Source organism: Euleptes europaea, chromosome 2 (genome assembly GCF_029931775.1).
Source record: "Euleptes europaea isolate rEulEur1 chromosome 2, rEulEur1.hap1, whole genome shotgun sequence".
NCBI classification, from domain to species: domain Eukaryota; kingdom Metazoa; phylum Chordata; class Lepidosauria; order Squamata; family Sphaerodactylidae; genus Euleptes; species Euleptes europaea.
In genome coordinates this window covers 28,320,366-28,340,647 of record NC_079313.1, presented here as the reverse complement: position 1 = coordinate 28,340,647, position 20,282 = coordinate 28,320,366, and the positions used below count along the sequence as shown (strand labels likewise).

The following is a 20,282-nucleotide window of genomic DNA, read 5'->3' as shown; positions in this document are numbered from 1 at the left end:
GAGCCCAAACTGTCATAGTTCAGTGCACATGTAAGATGGGAGGCCTGTGTATGCATGGCATATTGTCTTTGAGCTGAAATTACTTGTACGAGAGGGGCATGGGAGGCTTACCTGGAACTGGTCCTTGAAATTGTGGGGTCATTTGTGTGCATACACTGATGGAAGACACGAAGGCTATATGAGCTCTATAACAATTCCGCTGCTCTATAACAGTTCCTCTGCTGGCACTGCACTCAAACCTGGATGAATCATGCCTAAGTTCCAGTCCTAAGGCTAATGACAAAACATAATCATTTGTACATACTATCAAATTACTTGGATTTTACATTTTTTATTACTGTAGCATTAAATATTGCTTTAGTTAGTCTTCTGTTCAGCACAAGAAAACTGTGCCGTATTTCTAGTATTACTATAGAGCTTTAAATTTCCTATTGGGTATATTTAAGAACAAAAAATACCTTAGAAGGCTTTGTGTTATGGAAGTAGGGTTGTACTTAATTACATTAAATATAAACTATTTCCTTTTCAAAAACAGCAAGATGATTCCTAATGGCTATTTGATGTTTGAAGATGAAAACTTCATTGAATCATCTGTTGCCAAGCTAAATGCTTTGCGCAAAAGTGGCCAGTTCTGTGATGTTAGACTCCAGGTAATGTAAAATGACTGGGTATTTGTATTTTGAGGTTTTCAGTACAATGGAACATTCAGTTGTGGGACTACAGAATATCCACTTATTTCGGAAATAATCCTTTAATGTACAAAGTGGGAAGAAAGAAAAGTACTCATGTCCAAGGCCTTGAAAAACAAGAATATCTTTAACTGGTGTCTAAATCTCAAGAGAGTTGGGATCAAGTGAACAGATACAAGGAGCAAGTTTCACAGCTGTGAAGGCCCTGCCACTAGAAGCCACAAACACAAGCTTACAACAATAACATTCTTACAGTATTTTCTTTTATTTAACATTGTTTTAAGTATGTTTGTATTTTAAGTAAAAAAATTAAATATCATTAATTGACTTTGCATGTGTCTTCTATAAAGTGTGTATCTCTAGTCCCTGGCATTAATCTTTTAAAAATTTTAAACTGGGGGAGTGGCTGCCTTTGGCTGGCGAGCCCGCAGCGGACTCTGCCACTGCGGGGTGGCTGCCTTGGCTGGTGAGCCCACAGCAGACTCACAAGCCCAAATTTGGATGGGGAGATGGCTGCCTTGGCTGGCGAGCTCACAGCAGGCTCACCAGCCCAGATCTAGACTGGGGGCGGGGGACTGCCTTGACTGGCAAGCTCGCCACAGACTCACCAGCCCAGATCTGGCCAGGGAGGTGGCTGCCTTGACTGGTGAGCCTGTAGCCCTCTCCCAGCCCAGGAAGACAGGAAGAAAGGGAGACAGAAAGAGTGAAGCAGCTAGGAGAGAAAGAGGGGAAGAGAGAAAGAAAAAAAGGGAGAAAGAATAAAGATTTAAGTTTATCTTAAAAGTGCTTAATTTTCACTAGCATAAACTGAAAAGATCCAATCTTTTATCAGTCAGTAAATAACTTCATAGCTTTGTAATATATTCAGCAATATGAATCAACTTACATTTTAAACATGTTTTACTTTAATAAAGGTATGTGGACATGAGATGTTGGCACACAGAGCAGTACTAGCTTGCTGCAGTCCTTATCTGTTTGAAATCTTCAATAATGACAGCGACACTCACGGAGCTTCCCATGTGAAGTTTGATGATCTTAATCCAGAAGCTGTTGAAGTTGTGTTAAATTATGCCTATACAGCTCAGTAAGTGGTGGTTTTTGTTACATATATAATATGTATTTGATATTCTAATATTCAGAAAAAATACTAAACATAATTATATAACTTTAACAGATTGAAAGCTGACAAAGAACTGGTGAAAGATGTATACTCTGCAGCAAAGAAGCTGAAGATGGAGAGAGTCAAGCAGGTATAATTTCAAGCCTCTAGAAAGTGGTGTGGTAGCTATCCTTTTATGGCTTGAGGAAAAGCTTTATTTTAAATGAGCATCTAAGTGATTACGTGCTGGAAAAATATCTGAATAGGCACGTTAATATATGTTCTGAATACATAATCAGTGATTATATTGTATGGACTTCAGAATTCTTTGGATGAGTTTATATAACTCATGTCTATGAAAGCACTTCTGAATAAACTCAGCTGGATAAATATAGTATTTGAACTTTCACTCAGAAAAATACATGGCAGCGTTTGCTGTAACTTCAGCAGATAATACTATTTTATGTGAACTGCCCTTTAGTAGCAAAAATTATGAGGATTAGAACTTTTTAAAAAATTTCAACTAAATGTTGTAGAATGTTACATATATTTGAGTGGATGTTATGTAGATTTCCAAAAACATTTCTCTGTCATAAATAAAAACTACATCAGTTTCCCAGCAAGCAATGTCATCTATAAACATGAATAATACAAAATAGTAGGTTGGACTCAGAGCTCATGGAAGAGAGAGATGTGGCCCAACTCAAAGACAAGGATTGATCGCAATCTACCAATATAGTAAAGTGTTGCATTAATTTAAGAAGCTTAATAAAGCAGTGTTTTCTTCTTGTGGATTATTTTATAGCTTCATGATTGCAGAAGAGTCTCATAAAAATGGGATAATGTTCAAGCTATTTTAAATTAGTGGGAAATGTGATAATATGCAAAATGTAAGTTGTCTTGAATGCCATGGCAGATTCATATTTTATAGCCCACTAATATAAATAGAAAGTGTGCTCTTAGTGTAGGGAGCCTCCATTTAAATCAGCACATAACTGTTATGCCCTTTTTCAAGGTTTGTGGAGATTATTTGCTCTCCAAAATGAATGTTGAAAGCTGCATCTCGTATCGAAACTTTGCAAGCAACATGGGTGATTCACGCTTACTGAACAAAATTGATGGTTACATTCAGGAGCATTTGTTACCTATCTCTGAACAAGAAGAATTTCTGAAACTGCCACGCTTAAAGGTCAGCAATGTCCCCTCCTTCATTGTGATATAAATGCAGGTTAAATACATTAATATTTCTTGGAAACGTTAAATGGGACATTAAAGGATGTTGCCTAAAAGTAATAATAACAGGTTTTGTATATTTTGAATAGCTCTGTTCATCACAGTTACTGATTCTATGTCCTTTATCTAGAAGTAGCAAAGTGCATGCCATTAGAAGGAGGGAACTCTCCCCTGTGGATATTGTAAGGATCCCTGGGGTGCAAGGCACCTGTGTGCCCAGACCTGCAGTGTAGTTCCCTGAGAAGCCTAACACAGTGTGAGCGGTGAAGGACATATCTTGTCCTGGCTACAACAGTGTTCCCACGTGCAACATTGTATTATTCCTCAGATGGCTCCAAGCCACTGAGAAGGGTAAAAGAGTGCAATCAGAAACTCTTCTGGGAACTAATCTGCTTCCGTATACTTATGGACTCCAGTTGCTGGGATGGGGGAGTTCTAGCCTCCTGTCAACCTTGCCCCTGTCTGTATAGCCCTGTCCTAGATTCCATTTCTTGTGCATGCTAGAATGTTACAGGATATCATTTATATATAGAAAGATTCTATTCTTGGTTGTACATTTGTAGGGATTAGTTACACCTGACTGGTGAAATGGTATAGTTCCTTATGTTGGCTTAGTGATTGTATCGTAGAAGGGCATGTGTGATGAACATTAAACCCTCTGTTTTGTTTTTAATTCCAGCTGGAGGTCATGCTTGAAGACAACGTTAGCTTGCCTAGCAATGGCAAACTATACACAAAGGTAATCAACTGGGTGCAGCGCAGCATTTGGGAGAATGGAGACAGTCTAGAAGATCTTATGGAAGAGGTTAGTCTAAGAAAATGAGATGTTGGTAGTACATCATTAAGTTTTTTTCTCTGAAATTAAGGTTGATCCCTTTTCTTTTTTCTTTTTTTAAAAATGAAGAATTTAAATTTTACTATAGGTATCCCTAACCTGAGAAACTAGGGGGGTTCCAGGTGAGCTACTGCGTAAACTGTTAAGTCTGGACTTCTGATCTCCCTTTTTTTTTTTTTACTCATTATACTCAAATATAGCATGTAATTTTTTAAAGATGGGGCGGTGGTTCTAAGGATATATGTTCTTAATGTATTCCTTTACAGGGTTTTGCTTAAAGAGCAAAGTAGGTAAAAGGTTCTAATGGCTGTTCCTCCCCATTGATTTATCTCCCCATAGGTTTATTAACAAAACTAGGACACCCAAGGCTGAAGAACATAGAAGAAACTTCAAGTGTAATGACACGTAAAGAAGCAGCAGTCCTGCCCCAGTTCTCCTAAGAAAATCCGCTGTGGGCAGAGAACGATGATGATGTTTAATGGTGTTTACTTCTTTACAGGATATCTTTACTTTTGAAAAAGTGTTGTGTATAAAATGGCCTTACGCATAAGCCCAAGTTCTAAAATACCAGTGTTTAAAGAATTGCAATTGTGTTCTACATTTCAAACTATTTAGAGAAATTTAAGGGAAAAATATCTTTCCATGATGGCAAATTAGATATATCTCACACTCAACATTTTATTTATTAAACATCTTTACTCCACACTCATAGCCAAGGTTCTCAAGGCAGCTACTCCTGTACTTACAGTTCTGTGTAAGTAACACCTTTGTTTGCTACTTCACATATTCTGCTCTTTTATACTTTTCTTAGAATCCCAAGGGAATGGTCAAACTTCCAGTTGCAGTTCTGATACATTTTTCTGAAGGGCTAGTAGGACCCTTTTTATAAATCCAATTCTGCTTGATTTACATATTATAATTGAACAAAGAAAAATGTTGTATTGTGCAAATAAGAAACTTGTTTTTAGGTAATAACAAAAAAAATCTTGTTTGAGTTTGTTACCCTGTATAGTTTGTTCTTCTAGATAATGTACATTGTACTTGTCTCATTCCTTAATGTTACTGTACTGGGAAAACAGAAGTCAAGGAACCTGAAGATTTCTTTTGAGCTAAGAAAGCAAGGATCCATCACCTGATATTTGAAGATCTTATCATCATGAAATCAACTTCCCTTTTCAATTTTGCCATTCTGCTAGATTGAGATAAGATGACCTGAACCACACCAGAAACCTTGTGGAGTCTGTGTATTATGTGCCAGTAGTTAAGTAGCTGTGGAGACAGTAGCCACATGGGTGTTCTGTTGTTTTGCAGGTTCAAACGCTGTACTACTCAGCTGATCACAAGCTGCTTGATGGAAATCTACTAGATGGACAGGCTGAGGTGTATGGCAGTGATGATGACCACATTCAGTTTGTGCAGGTACAAATTGCACACAGTCTGAGGTAACCTCAGGTAAAATTGGAGAGAGTAGTGTGGCACAACTAAAAGGTTGTGTCCTACAGTAACAGCAGGAGGCAAGTGTTGAGCAGATGGGGAAATAGCTAATATAGATGGCTTTTGTGATCTCTGTTTAGTTTGAGCTGCAGTTTAACAAAACTAATTTGTGTTAAATGTGTAACAACCACGAGGCTAGTGATTGGAGATCAAGTACGTTTGCTGAATGTTTTGCAAAGTATGCGAATAACAAGCCAAAACAATAGGCTACAAACATAACTTGGGGAAAACGGGAATAAGGAGCGATGAAGCTTTTGTATTCAGTGCTTCAGTATATAATGCAGCCTGTGGAAATAATTTATTCAGTATGTGACTAGGAGGATATCCTGACATAACTCTAGAAATCTCTTTTCAGAAAACTAGTAAAAGGCACAAGCTGAATGTGAGCAGAGCAAATTTGTTATTTTGAGAATAGTTTCACATCTCGGATGAGCTGCTATTCCTGTCAGGAAGCAGTAGAAGAAATTTAATACTGTAGTGCTATGCACTGGTAACTTCATGAACGACGTTCACTTTCTGGATTTAGCCATTACTGCTGTTGTGTGTTGGTTTCAAAAGTAACATACTATTTTCAGTTACAAGTATAGAAGAACTGAGAAAATGGGAAACTAAAAAGAAAAGTAGAATCCAATTGAATGTCGATCATTGTTGAGTTTCAATGTAAATTGGTGTTGACCCAGGAATTTATAAGAAATTGAGAGAGATGGTTTTATAGTTATTGTACCAAGTAGGGATGTGCACCTCAATAAAATCAGTAGTTTTCAGATCTGGATATCAGGGAGCTGAAAAATAACGGTATTCCCAGTTATTCAGGTTCCATATACTGGTTTAGTATTTGGATCTGGGGTTTTGGGGGATTCTGATATTATTCACCTCCATTATTTCCTTGGGAGATGGGAGATTGGAAACTTGCAAAGGGTGGGTGGGAAAGGACCAAGTTGCCTTGAAGAGCTTTAAAGTTTAAACTGCTGGCTCCAAATATACCTGAATATATCTGTGATGGGATTTACCAGCTTTGGGAGAAATTCTGTGATGTGTGTTCAGATCTAGATATACCTAGAATATACCAATAAGGTTTTTTTTGGATTAGCTATATCCAAGTGCACATCCCTAGTAACAAGTATAGCTTAACTGTGATTTAGTGGTGCAAGCGCTTCACTTCAAATGGTAAAATCTTTCCTGGGAGATGCTGGTTAGAAGTCAATTAGTTACATTTTCTATTCGATATACATAGTAGAACTAAGGTGTAGATCTTTTGAAGATAAGCAAGAATTGTGACTTTGCTTTTAAAAAATTGCATCTTCAGATGTGCTACAAGTTATCTGTAAATCATGATGAAATAGACTAAGAAATCTTTGTGTTAATGGTTTTTAAAAAACCCAAGATGATTTGCAGTCCTTGTTGTGCAGACTGTAAATCATACATAATCTGTATTGACAAAGATGCTGTGCTATACAGCTTTGTTTCTTGAATATGAATAATACTTAGGTTTGCTTCTTTTTAGCAAGTGCTGTCCCTTGTGGAGTTTTAGGAAGAGCTTAGCAGGACTTTTGGGCCTGTACAGGGTTGCCTTTATTAATACAAGTATTTAAACAAAATATGTGCTTTATCTTTTTAAAAATATGGTGAATTCATGTAATTTGGTCTTCAGACTTATACAGGCACAGTTGGCATGGTTGTACATACTTGAAACTATTGTAGTGAGGATGGTCCACTGTTTACAGCTATATTTTGAAGCAATGTGAGGGTTTGTGTCCTTCACCAATACAAAGTATTACACGGCTTTAAACAAAGTCAGTCATTTGATTAAGAAACTAGGGAGTAATAGAGCAGGTAGAAAAAATAAGCGGAATACTGAGGAAATGTTTTTGTGAAGTAGAGGTCTAGAGTTCATCATGCTGCTAAAATGTTGGTTCATCATGTTCCTTCTATAGATGTACTATAAATAAGGCTTTACAGAGGGAGACCTTTTTTTCTTAGTTTGGTGGATTAATCCTGATCAGTAAAGGCAAACCAAGGTATGCTCCCTGGCTTTCTGTAGCTGCCTTTTGATTTTGCAGAAAAAACCACCACGTGAGAATGATCTCAAGCAGATAAGTAGCAGTTCTTCTGGAAGTCTTTCTCCAAATGCTGCTCTGCAGAGTCCTAAACACGAGTGGAAAATTGTTGCTTCAGAGAAGACCTCAAGTAAGCAGAATTTTGACTGAATGATGCTTTCCCTAGACCCATTATTGACATCTGTGTTAAAAACGTGCAAGTAGTGGAAGACAACAGCATGTCTTCAATTTGTACTTCATTAGTAAAATCTTGGCCCTCTCTTGTTGGAAACAAAATAAAACTTGGCCATTGGTATTGAATACAGTCTCATTTGTGTTCTTCAGATAACACCTACCTGTGTCTTGCTGTTCTGGATGGTGTGTTCTGTGTGATTTTCCTTCATGGGCGTAACAGTCCCCAGAGTTCTCCAACCAGCACTCCACGATTGCTGAAAAGTTTGAGTTTTGAGATTCAACCAGGTGACCTTGTAGAAAAGTCCATGTGTCCTATGCAGTATGCTCGATCTGGGCTGGGGACAGCAGAACTGAACAGAAAGCTCATAGCTGCAGGTAAGCAGTAGGTCTGCATTCCCAAGTGATAAAACATTTTGCATATTTAGACTATAATAGTTGTTTGGCTGACTAATTGTTATCTTTGGGCTTTCTCTGAGAAATTAGCATAATGTGATCTGTTCAGTATTGAACTACATCTTGCACACTTCATTTTATTATTAGGAGGCTATAACAGGGAAGAATGTCTGCGCACGGTGGAATGCTATGATCCCCAAAAGGATTGCTGGACTTTCATTGCACCAATGAGGACACCAAGAGCTCGGTTCCAGATGGCAGTTCTAATGGTATGTGTGGAGTGAAGAGCCCCCTGAAGAGCCCAATAACACACTGCTTCTGTTTATGTGCCGGATAGGTTCAGATTTGTTACAGACATTGAAAAGTATATCTCTTAAGGAATATAACATTCATCCTAAGCTAGTGTTACTCTGTAGCTTGGGAGACCCATGTGGCTCTTGGACATGCTACATGTTGCTCTTCCTCACTGTGGCACCCTTCCCATGTTCCAGAACATTGAACAAGATCATTAGCTGATAGGGCTTGGGCTTGGAAAGTGGTTCTCACCTTGAAACAGCTGCTGTTGTAGGGACTAGAGGACAGGGTAAGATTGTGGGCCTCCTTTCAAGGATGGAAGTAAAAGGTCCTTTTCTGCTCTCATCTCAGCACTGGAGCAGCTGCCAGGAAGAGAGCAAGCTTATTGTAGTGAAGAGAGAGTAAAACTACCACAGCAACCACCCAGGAAAAGAGAAAATTGGCCATAGTGAGCGTGAGGGAGTACTCTCCTTTCTCCACAGCCATCTGGTCCTTCTGGGCACACTGACAATCTCACTCGCGGAAAACTGAAAGCCAGCGATAAAAGTGCTTCCCTTCACTCCAGATAGACAAGGCTAGATAAGGTTCAACAATGATGGTTCAGCACAGATGTACATGCACAGATGTACTACAGTAATTAAAAAAGTTAAAAAGTTTTGAATCATAATAGTTGTATCTTATTGTATGTGTGTTTGTGGCAGCACACAGGGCATACAGTAATTGTTTGGCTCTTTTGGTTGCTGGTATCTGTGAATGTGGCTCTCTGTGACCTGTGGAGTATCACTCCCCTAAGACTTATAGAGCAGACATACAGGTTCATAGCAATTGTGTGCTTGTAATATAACTTTTCTTCGGAGATTTCCATAGCACTGATTGTTTACTAATAGAGCTGACTAAATTCTAAAAGGTCAAGGTCCCCTGTGCAAGCACTGGGTCATTCCTGACCCATGGGGTGACGTCACATCCTGACGTTTCCTAGGCAGACTTTGTTTACGGGGTGGTTTGCCACTGCCTTCCCCAGTCATCTTCCCTTTATCCCCAGCAAGCTGGGTGCTCATTTTATCGACCTCGGAAGGATGGAAGGCTGAGTCAACCTTGAGCCGGCTACCTGAAGCCAAATTCTGTTGAGATAGAACTCAGGTCGTGAGCAGAGTTTTTGACTGCAGTACTACTCTGCGCCATGGGGCTGCAGTACTACTCTGCGCCATGGGGCTCCTTGACTAAATTCTAAGCATGCATATTTCATCTGCATAATTTAATGGATTAATATTATAGTACTTGGGGTTTTTTTCCAACTAAGGGCCAGCTGTATGTTGTTGGTGGGTCAAATGGCCATTCAGATGACTTGAGCTGTGGAGAAATGTATGATCCAGAAATAGATGATTGGACTCCCATTCCTGAACTGAGAACCAACCGTTGCAATGCAGGTAGAATCTACAGATCTCTATAAAGCTTATTGTTTCTAAGTATTCAGATGATGAAGGTGGCTTACTGATTGTTTTTTCCATGCCTAAACAGGAGTATGTGCTTTGAATGGAAAGCTGTATATTGTTGGTGGCTCGGATCCTTATGGTCAGAAGGGATTGAAAAGCTGTGATGTCTTTGATCCAGTAACAAAATCATGGACAGGCTGTGCTTCACTTAACATTCGTAAGTCCATAACGTGGTGGTAGTTTGAAAGATTTTTACATAGTTCTTAAAACCAAAGGTATGTATAGTAATAAGTGGTAGTGTCTCAAGGGTTTCAGTTTCATTTGTTGCAGAGAAAAAGGTAATATCCAGTCAGAATCACTTTAAGCTTGATTATACTGATTGGTTACCTTGAGTATATTATTATTAATTGGCCAGTGCTGACTCCTACCATTCTTAACTCCTGTCAAAATGCCAAGAGTCATACCAGGCAAGTTGCTGGGAAGTATTGTGATTATATCTTTCCCTCAGTAGGGCAAGTACTGGTTTATTGGGGCTGTTCCTGGTCAGGAAAACAGCAGGGGAAGAGGTTTGATCATATGCACCCCAGCACATGTTGTGGTCCTGAAGGGAATCTTTTCCCAACATGCCTGATTATTGAATTTTTTAAAAAATGTGTCTTCATAGAATAGGCTTAGCCCTACCATAGCTGTTTTTAAGAGGCACTGGTGCATTAATATTTGAACTTTTATTTCTAAGCTCCTGTTTTGTTTTGATGTTATAGGTAGACATCAGTCTGCTGTAAGCGAACTTGGTGGATATTTATACATCATTGGGGGAGCGGAGTCTTGGAACTGCCTCAGTAGTGTGGAGCGCTACAATCCAGAAAATAATACCTGGACTGTAGTAGCATCTATGAATGTGGCTAGGCGTGGCGCAGGAGTTGCTGTACTTGATGGTAAGTCTAGGGAAGAACAAAAAGCAGCCCTCTGCCTGGGAAGAAAACATTTATTTTGTTGTGTGGTATCTCCGTAACTATCTTCAGAGTAGCCATAACTTGAGAATTCATGCCCTGTGTTTTGATGGTATAAAATTTCCAGAAATATTTTAGCTCCCAAAAGTTCTGATTTTGGGAAAAATTGGAATACATGTAATATTTTCTGATCAAAATTAATCTACTTTTACTGATTTAACAACATAAAATGCATCATTAATAGCTTAGCAAAGTACAGTTTATATCTGGTGGAATACTTATTTATTTGTTTTGTTTTCTATAAGAAAAATTTAAAATATACCCCATACTTTAGGTGTTGCAAACTGCTGCACCCTATGCTACCATAGTAAGCGTATCTTTAATTTTTGCCATCCGAGAGGTGGGAAAAATAAATATTGAAGGTAAAAAGCAAATTGTGTAATAAACAAAAGAAAGTGCAGTATTTGAACTCTCCCATGGATTCATGGTAGGTAGGACCACCAGCATGTTTGGATATTAAACTATACTTTATAACGTTTGAAAGGCTCCCCAGACAGCTAGCACAACAAATAAAAAAGATGTAAAATGAACTTTGGATTACTTACCGTAAAGGTTCCTTCTGCTCTGAGGTAAGGAGGGCATCTTGCAACATGGGGCGATTCCCACTGGTTGCTCGGAGGCCAGATCAAATTTCAGCTTCTTTTTTTCCTGGGCTGGAATTGCCCACTCCTCAGTTCAAAGACTTCCCAAGCAACAATGAGACAGGAGGGAATCAGAAGACATACCTAACTAGACAAAAACCAGTATAGGTGCCAACGTTTAGACGAAACAGAGTGAAGGACAATACAAGGACTATTCAGGATCACTAAATTGACCTAAGTTGTCCTTCTCCCTTTAAGTATTCTCAAACCTTGATTTGAGATTGTTCCATGGCCTGCATGTTGAGCTTTGCAACCATATTGCCAAATTTTAGTGACTTCTTTATCCACCGTATTCATTTTTGGGTGGGAAAGATACCCTCCTTACCTCAGAGCAGAAGGAACCTTCCCAGTAAGTAATCCAAGGTTCATTTCTCACTCTGAGGAAGAGGGCATCTTGCAACATTGGGACCTCCAAGAGCTGTTTTCTTCCACCATTTGCAGTGGAGCTCTTCATGCAAAGGCTGCATCCACTGAATCAAAGTAATGTAGTCAGTATTGCCTAACTAAGGTAATATGGGAGACCATGTTGCCGTAAGCATAGCTCCCTCATCAAGGCTTGGTTATCGAATGCTTAAGGAAAAGGAGGAATGTGCTAGGTGTAGAGTGCGCAGCGATGCCTGTTTGATACATTGCCCAAGAGACTTTGCCTTTTCCCTTCGTTCGGGATGGTCCAAGAAGAGATCGAAACATCGGACCTACTAATGGATTGGTTGCAATTTATATAAGTGCAAATAGAACCTGCAGATTGAACATGTGTCACACCTTCTTAATATGCTATGGCTGTGGACAGAATAAGGAAGATGGATTAGTTTATAAAAGGAGAAATTTTCCTTTAAGGATGAAGGTAGGAACAGGGCATGATACTATTTTTGTTTTTAAGAAATACATATAGACCCTTCCTAAACAATAGGGTAGCCTGTGGGTTGACATGACTGGATCGGGACAAGGCTTATCAGGAGCCACCTAAGTGTGACTTCCTTCAGTCTTTTTGAGGAATCAGCATGCAAGGCTGCGCCTCCCCCCCAGCTGCTGCTGGGGTTGGGGGGTACATTACCGAACGATGAAAAACTCAGCCGGAACTGTCTGTATCAGGAGCCTGCCCTCTGGAGAGCTAGGCGTACTCTCAAGGCTGCATAAGACTGAGCTGTTAGCCTGGTAGTCTATTTATTTGCCAGGCCTTTTCTGGCGCTCTTTCTTGTGGCTGCAGTCACCTTGCCTCCGCTGTCTTCCTTTTTGCCATGAAAACAGCTGCGAGAGGTTTCGTCAGTTCTCCATTTTGCCATGAAAACGGCTGAGGGAGGTTTTGTTGCTTTGCAGCTATTTTCCCAGTGGTAGGAAATGAACTGAGAAGTGGGTGATTCCAGGCCAGGAGACAGTAAATTGAAATTTGATCCTGCCTCCCTGAGCAACCAGTGAGAATTACCCAATGTAGCAAGATGCCCTCCTCCTCAGAGCAAGAACTTTTCTCTCTGTTGCAGTTTTTTATTTGCATGGTATTTTTAATGCAAAGGTATTCAAAGCTGGAAGCCTACTGCCATGTGTGTATGAATCAGGTTGTAGATGTTTTTTCTTTGTATCTTTTCCCCATCTCCAGGTGGTTGTAGCTGGGTAGAAAATGGGAGTGATTAAGGTGCTCAGTATTCTGACTTATTCATTCACTTCTCTAGTGACACACAAGAACAAAACTTGAGGCCCTCGTTTGGATTATGCCATCACCATCTTTAAAAAAAATATCAAAGGTTTCCTTTTCCTTTCCCTAGATTTAACAGCCACTAGCTATCCATCAACCACTTCACACTTTAAAAAGGGGAATGCTATAAAGTTAATGCTATAAAGTGAAAAGTTGAATCAAAGGTTCCATACTCTTAAGTATCATTTTTCTATTGCCATGTTCCCTTTTTATTCATTTTTCAAATGGTGCTAATTCTGGCTGTTTTGCCAATGATACGCATAAACCTATGCACAATTGAGGTTGTTTACGTGTCGGATCACAGCTGACTGGGATAAATGACAGGGGAAAATAGAGGCAGAAGTCCCTTAAAACTTGCAGGCCATTTCTACTGACGGCAGATAAAAATGTGCCGGGAAAGGTGGTGTGCAGGAGTGAGCCTAGGTGTGAAGCACAACAAGCATCTGCATGAAGTATCTGAGTTAGAGGCATCTGAAGGAAGTAGAACATTTAGCAAAATGTGCACTTCTGTAAACTACTACTAATTAAGAGTCTGTAATAAACTCTCTGAAAGGGGAAACGTTAAATGATGTATCGTCCACCGTGCTGTGTTCTAGGAAACTTTAGTACATAGAAATATTTGCCTGTGTGTGTGCTGTTGAGACTGTTGAATGCTCGTCTGCTAAACATTTACTCCCTTTCACTTCCTAGGAAAACTTTTTGTTGGTGGTGGCTTTGATGGTTCGCGTGCAGTCAGCTGTGTGGAGATGTATGACCCTGCCAAGAACGAGTGGAAGATGATGGGCAGTATGACCATTCCCAGAAGCAATGCAGGTTTCGCAAGTGTGGCCAACACTATCTATGCAGTGGGCGGATTTGATGGCAATGAGTTTCTGAACACAGTTGAAGTCTACAATCCAGAGACAAATGAATGGAGCCCATACACAAAGATTTACACATTCTGACTAACATAAGTCTCCTTAAAACTAACAGGCTTAGTGATGTAATTGTTTTAGTAGAGGTACACGTGTGAATAGGGGTGGGGAGGGTTTAAAACGTTGCCGCTAGCAACACAAAGCTTTTGCATACTATTAACATGCTGTACATACTTTTGTTTAGAATACATAATTGGTGTTTTGTGTATTAGAATTTGTTACTTTTGTCTCTGGAAGTTGGTAATCCTGATAATTAAAAGTGATGACATAGAGTTTCAAGAGCTTCCCCCAATGTCTGTTTTGCCAATTTGCACACATAAATACTTTACCTTGTTTCTGGTGCAGAAGTAGTATTCAATGTGAGCAACTGCTTTTTAGGCCTTGTTTGGGTTTTTATCTTCAGTAACTGGAACAATCTAACAAGCCTTATTTAAATAGATAAATGGCTTTATTAAAAAAGCTGTCACACCTGCCAATTTGACTGCCTTTTATAATATTTTATATGTGTATGTGTATAGTCAGACTATAATATCCAGAAATGAAATATGAGATAAATGGATTGAAGCAAAGAGACAATCTCAAAGTTTATAGACTGGAGTGAGACTTCATTTTCCACTGTGTGAGAAAGCTTTTAAGTTTTTCCCCTCTGCTATAATATTGTATGAATAGTATGCAATATTGATTTTCAACAGATCAGAGTAGAATTTCTGAACATAGCTGCAATGCGAGTGGAGAAAAATCTGGCTTTGAAATCTGGCAACTATAGAGTGGTTTTCTGTATGGCTGTTTTTGTTACAACTAAAAATAACACTTAAAGCTGCAAAATGTGTGGTGTGTTAGCAAGGGTACCTATCTGAAATCTTATTGGATAAGTTTGTATCTTTCTACTGCAAGTTGGAAATGTGTTAATACAATTATGCTTTCACTTGTTTAAAAATGGCTGTTTGTATTCTTGTATTTTTCCTTTTTTATCCTATTGTAACCTTGTACATCTTCATGGGTGCCATGTTAGCACTTGTGTTTTGCATAACCTTAGACATACTCTAAGGTGTAAAGAAATATTATATAGCACAGGCTTTGCTACACCAGTTGCATTTCTTTCCTGAATCAGGTAATATATTAAATAATTTTCTGGAATACTACATAGCGTTGTTGCAGTTATATAGAACTCGTCTTCTTCCATGCTCCTCTGCACATCTCAAATTTATGCTTTCTTTTCTACCCACACTTATGTACTTGTACTGTTATAGCTGCAAAGGCAGTTCCCTTTTCTATTTAGATATACATAAAAGAATAGGGTAAATCCCTACCCCAGTTACATTTGTTTGTTTTTGGTGGAATGTAGAGAGAAATGGAAGTACAACTCTTTCTTCTTCATACATTGTTTACTAATGTGCAAGTGACAATATCCTCGTTTTGATTTGCCACTTAGTTTTCTTCGTATACACAGAAGCACCTGGTGCACAAATTGGCCCCCACATTTTTTCTTTCCTTTAAAAAAAACCTTAAGAATAGACATAAAGACAAAAATATATCAGTGGTGGTGGCTCTAGACATAAGTTTCTATAAATGGTTTCCAAATATCTAAAAACAAGTCCATGTGCAATTGCCATCTATATGCCATACGTTCCAATGTTGATAAGAGTTCGAAGGTCCTCAATCCGTTGTTTACATGAGGTGGGTTTTTATCTTTCCAGTGTTGCACAGAGGGTTCATTTTCATTGACCATCAGTTAGCTGCCATATAGTTAAAAAGACATCCTAAAAAAAATGGACATTCTAATACAAAATTTGATGAGTAATAACCAGAAAAACCAAATCACTGGACACGCCCAAAACATATGTTTAAGGGACATATCTGGTGAATTACAATGCTGAGACTACTCATTCCTTTGCTAAAGAGTCTAGTATATCTTGGACATAATTTTTTTGTTGAATTACTCTCGGCTTAAGATCCATGGAGAGAGCAGGTATAAGCTTTAAGGCCATATCCCATTACTTTGGCAAAACGGTGATTTAGCTCCTTACTCCATTCATTCCTGAGACATCGTGTTTACTATTAATTGACATCAAATATTTATAAACATTGTAGATTTTGTTTTCTGGCTTGCTTCAAAATGACCCCCCAAATATACTGAATGTGATATTTGGATGCCCCTTTATCCCTATTCATAAATGTATTTGTAGGGGAAACCCCCCTCCCCTTTGAGTTTTCTCAGAAACCACTGTTGAAGGTCTGGGGAGAGGCAGTCCCTCCTAATGCTTTGGGGAACATCAGCCTCACCACAGAGATGTTCTTGGAGGTAGAAAAATACCACAGGCATAAAATTTGCAATTTTAAATGTTTTTACTGTAGTGTTTTTCCTTGTCAAGGTATGTGTTCAGACTCCGGCTATTTGAGTATTGTCTAACAATGTGTTCTGTAACCATGAACTTCTTGTGTGACAGTTTTCTATCTTTCCATTGCATGTAAGAGAGATTCTAGATGATCCTTTACCATCGGCTGTTTTGGAAGGGAAATATAAGAAGATCCCTAGATCAGAGAGGTTATATCCATGTGGAACAGGGGACATTGAAACCATTGAACATGCACTAATATGTTGCCCATTTTACCATGAAGTTAGATCAAAGCTTATTTCCCCCCTACTTGATAAATTCCCTGATGAGTCAGTTGAGCTTTTGGCAAAGAAGCTCCTATTGGGAGAAGACCCTCAGCTTATGCTCCAAACTGCCATGTTCTGCGCTGTTGCTATTAAAATACTCAAAGCTTTATTAGAGAATGATTGTTAGAATATTTTACAATTTTATTAATGTGATAATTTTAACCAGGGGTTGCTTTTATTGATCGTACACTTTTATATGTACGAGCAGTCTGTGATTCTGCGGTGCAAAACTATTGTCTGAAAATTTTGATGGGTTGGCATGTGATTGGTCAGTCAACCGTATTAATAAACTTGACTACTGCTTTTCAAAAAGAATACGAGAAAACTGGCTCGGTAAACAAATTGTTCTCGCTCTGGTAAGGAGGGCGTCCTGCAACATTGGGTGATTTCCACTGGTTGCTCAGGGAGGCAGGATCAAATTTCAACTTCCTGTCTCGGGCTGGAATTGCCCCTTCCTCAGTTCATTTCCTGCCTTGCAAAGGGAAAGCAGCTTCTGTGCAGCTCTCTGCTGTCTTAGGCCTTCTCTTATGAAACCCTTTATTTTTTCTACTTCTATTCCTATAGGCCTCTGTCTCTCATCTATACCTTTTTTCTCCTCCAGCTTACTAAATTTCTCCTCTGCTCTATTTTTTTTTGTTGGATCCTTATCTGACAAACTATTTCCCGTCAAAACAAGGTGGTAGACGTGCTATTCGACTGATAACATTTCTCGAGAATTTGGGCCTGGGCTTACTCGTGGCTATGCCTCAGCCCCAAGACACGCCTTATGGAGCAGAGCAAGGAAAGAGGAGCTGAAGCCACTAAAAGGAAGAGAGTTGGCTCGACACAAAAAGGCCCCAGCCTCCAGTCACTTCCAGAGAGTTGACTCATTAAAAAGGCAGAAGAAAAAAAAGGGGCTACAGCCTTTGGCTACTTCTCAAACCTTTCCATCCGCCAGGAGCAACAAAAACCTCCCACAGCTATCTTTACAGCTAAACGGAGGAGGAGAGCCAGGACCAGCAGCGAGGAAACCTCCCACAGCCATTCTTAAGGTAAAATAGAGGAAGAAAGCGGGGGCGAGCTGACTGAGGCCACAGGAAAGAGCGCAGACATGGCAACTGGCACAGGCCTACCAAATAAAGCACCCCCTGGCTAACAGCACGGTCCTGTGCGCCTTGAAAGTTCACCTGGCTCTCCAGAGGGCAACATTTTGAAGCAGATGGCTCTGGCTGAGTTTTTCATCATCAAATGGTCATGTACCACCGCCTCTCTCCGGCAGCGGCCATTGTGGGGGGGGGGCACCCAGCCTTGCATGCCAAGCTCCCCCTGCAAAGACCTTCTGATCAGGAAGGCATAACAATGGGACCTCATGCTTATCAAAGCCAGTCCCGTGGATAAGGGTCTTGTAAGGCGGCTAGGAAGTTTATCCCTTTGGACACCCATGCCAGCCATATGGCGCAGTATGCTCCCTTCCCCCTCCCACCCCTCATGATGAGGTAAGGGGGTTAGGAAAGTTCCTTTCAATGGGACAAACCAACAAATTGAGGAATAATAACCAATTTCTCTATGAAGAGAAGTTACTATTCCCTGCTGGGCACGGCCCTTAAGGCACAGCTCTGGCCGAAACCTTGAACTCTGGAGGAACCAGAGCAAGGTGTCTTGGCCTAGGGCTCTAATGTTTTCACATACCACATAGCCTCAGTCAAACTAGTTCCACTTTCACCATGTCTGAGTCCCTGGACAAGGCTGAAAACAAAACAAAAACCCCTGAGCAGATCACTGCTAACATTACCAAAGGGCCTTATACTTTGGTTCCCTGTGTCATGGCTATGCCATAGGTGACTTTGGGGAGGCGCCTCCCTAGGGGAGCTCCCCAGCAGAAAAGGGTTTAATAAGGCAGCTAGGAAGCTTATCCCCTTGGGAACCCACCCCAGCTGCATGACACACCTTGCTTTCTACCCCCTCCCATCATTAATAACGAGGTAAGGGAGGGAGGAAAGTTCCTTTCAAAAGGGTCGAACTGCAAAATTGAGGTGTAATCACCAGCCTCTTCTACAAAGAGGAGTACTGTTCCCTGCCAGGCATGGCCCTTATGGCACTGGTCCTGTAGAAAACTCCAGATTCAGAGGAGGAGCCACAGCAAGGCATTTTGGCCAAGAGCTCTAAGGTTTTCACATACGGATAGCCGCAGTTAAAATAGTCCAGCTTCCAGCATGTCTAAGTCACTACTTAAGGCCAAATGGGGGAAAACCCTGGCAAAGATCACTACTAACACTACCAAAAGGGCCTTATATCTTGGTCCCCTGTGCCATGGCTATACCGCCGGTAACCTTTGGGGTGGCGTCCCCTAGAGGAGCTCCAATATCAGGCTTACTAACAGTAGATGTCTGGGGTTCAACCAAGCCTCCTTTGTTAGGAGAGCAGTCTTAGCTCCTGAGAAGGCACACAGGCACCAGTTTCTGCCATTCAAACAACAGTGTCCTCAGCCATTATCACTAGAGTTGCACCACAGATAATCAGTTAAACCCAAGACTGTTGCCCAAGGGCAAATCTTGATCTTACAAGGGTCACCTTCCTTGATGTATCCCTGACATCATGATTTATTTACCCTTCTCAGCCACTTTTCCAATATCAAGGGATTCCATATCTAGGGACAAGAGTAAGACCGTGCCCACACATTTGTAGGGAGACCAGGGTTTTCCACCCACAGTATCTTTTCACCATTTCTATCTCTCCCTACCCCAGCAATTACCAGAATAGGGGATATACAGTGGTGAAACAGCAAGGGTCCCCCCCTTGGGGGGGGTTTCCTTAAGGATAAGCTCTCTCTTAAGGATTTGCTCTGATTGAACTGTCAGAGCTTGCCGTACATTGAAGCAGTGATGTCAGGTCACCCGAGATGAGGGGAAGATTAAACCAGTCTCTACATTTTTGGCTTTGTCTCCTTCCTGACCCCTAGACTCACCCAATAATCAAATTCAGTCATCTCTCAGAGCTCCATTCTCCATTAGGACCGCTTCATTTGATCCTGGCGGTCATTCAAACACTGGAAGGGGCCCTCCGCTTATTGCTATATGGAGCAATCAAGCCAGTACTCTATCGAACACACATTAGGTGAAGAGACTCTGCCTTTTCTCTGTTATTAAGACAAATGTAGATTGACGTGACATACTAAACTTTAAAAGCACCAACATGTCCATAGTACAGAAGTACTTCCATAGGGAGACTTGGTAGGTCAATCACTGCAGTTCTTCACCCAAGTGTAGTCCTGTCATCATTTGACCTCTGAAAGGTTTTTTGTTTACACGACATAATTCGCAGCAACCACTGCAGGTTTTCCTTGGTTCAATTGCCGGGACCAGCCCTTTTCATCCTGCCCTTCTTCCCAGCATTCGTAGTCCTCCATTTTATCTTCACTGCGACCCAATGCACACTGCTGGCTTTCAATGCAACTTATATAAACATTATTTGGCAAGACAGTTTAGCAGAGAATTGCAATTTACTGGAAGACTGGCTCAAATTACAAATATTTTAAAATGTTAAAAACAACTGCTATACAAATAAATATCTTCACTTAATTGGGTGGCTTGCTTTAAGATAAAAATCAATTATGTTCCTGTACAGGTAACATCAGTAAAGCAATGGCTAAAAAATATTTCTTTTATATAGAAGAGAGTAGGCCAGT

At 40.2% G+C, this 20,282-nt stretch overlaps 1 protein-coding gene across 1 annotated transcript; it reads left to right on the top strand.

Moving 5' to 3' along the window:
• The first annotated feature begins 532 nt into the window (after window positions 1–532).
• Window positions 533–14,272, top strand: IVNS1ABP (influenza virus NS1A binding protein). The gene is made up of 13 exons (XM_056844173.1): window positions 533–650; window positions 1,604–1,773; window positions 1,864–1,939; window positions 2,804–2,977; window positions 3,701–3,826; window positions 5,168–5,275; window positions 7,411–7,537; window positions 7,732–7,956; window positions 8,122–8,243; window positions 9,569–9,695; window positions 9,787–9,918; window positions 10,463–10,636; window positions 13,733–14,272. Exons 1-13 carry the CDS (start codon window positions 540–542, stop codon window positions 13,984–13,986), a joined length of 1,926 nt encoding a protein of 641 aa, XP_056700151.1. The 5' UTR covers window positions 533–539; the 3' UTR covers window positions 13,987–14,272.
• Window positions 14,273–20,282: the final 6,010 nt, after the last annotated feature.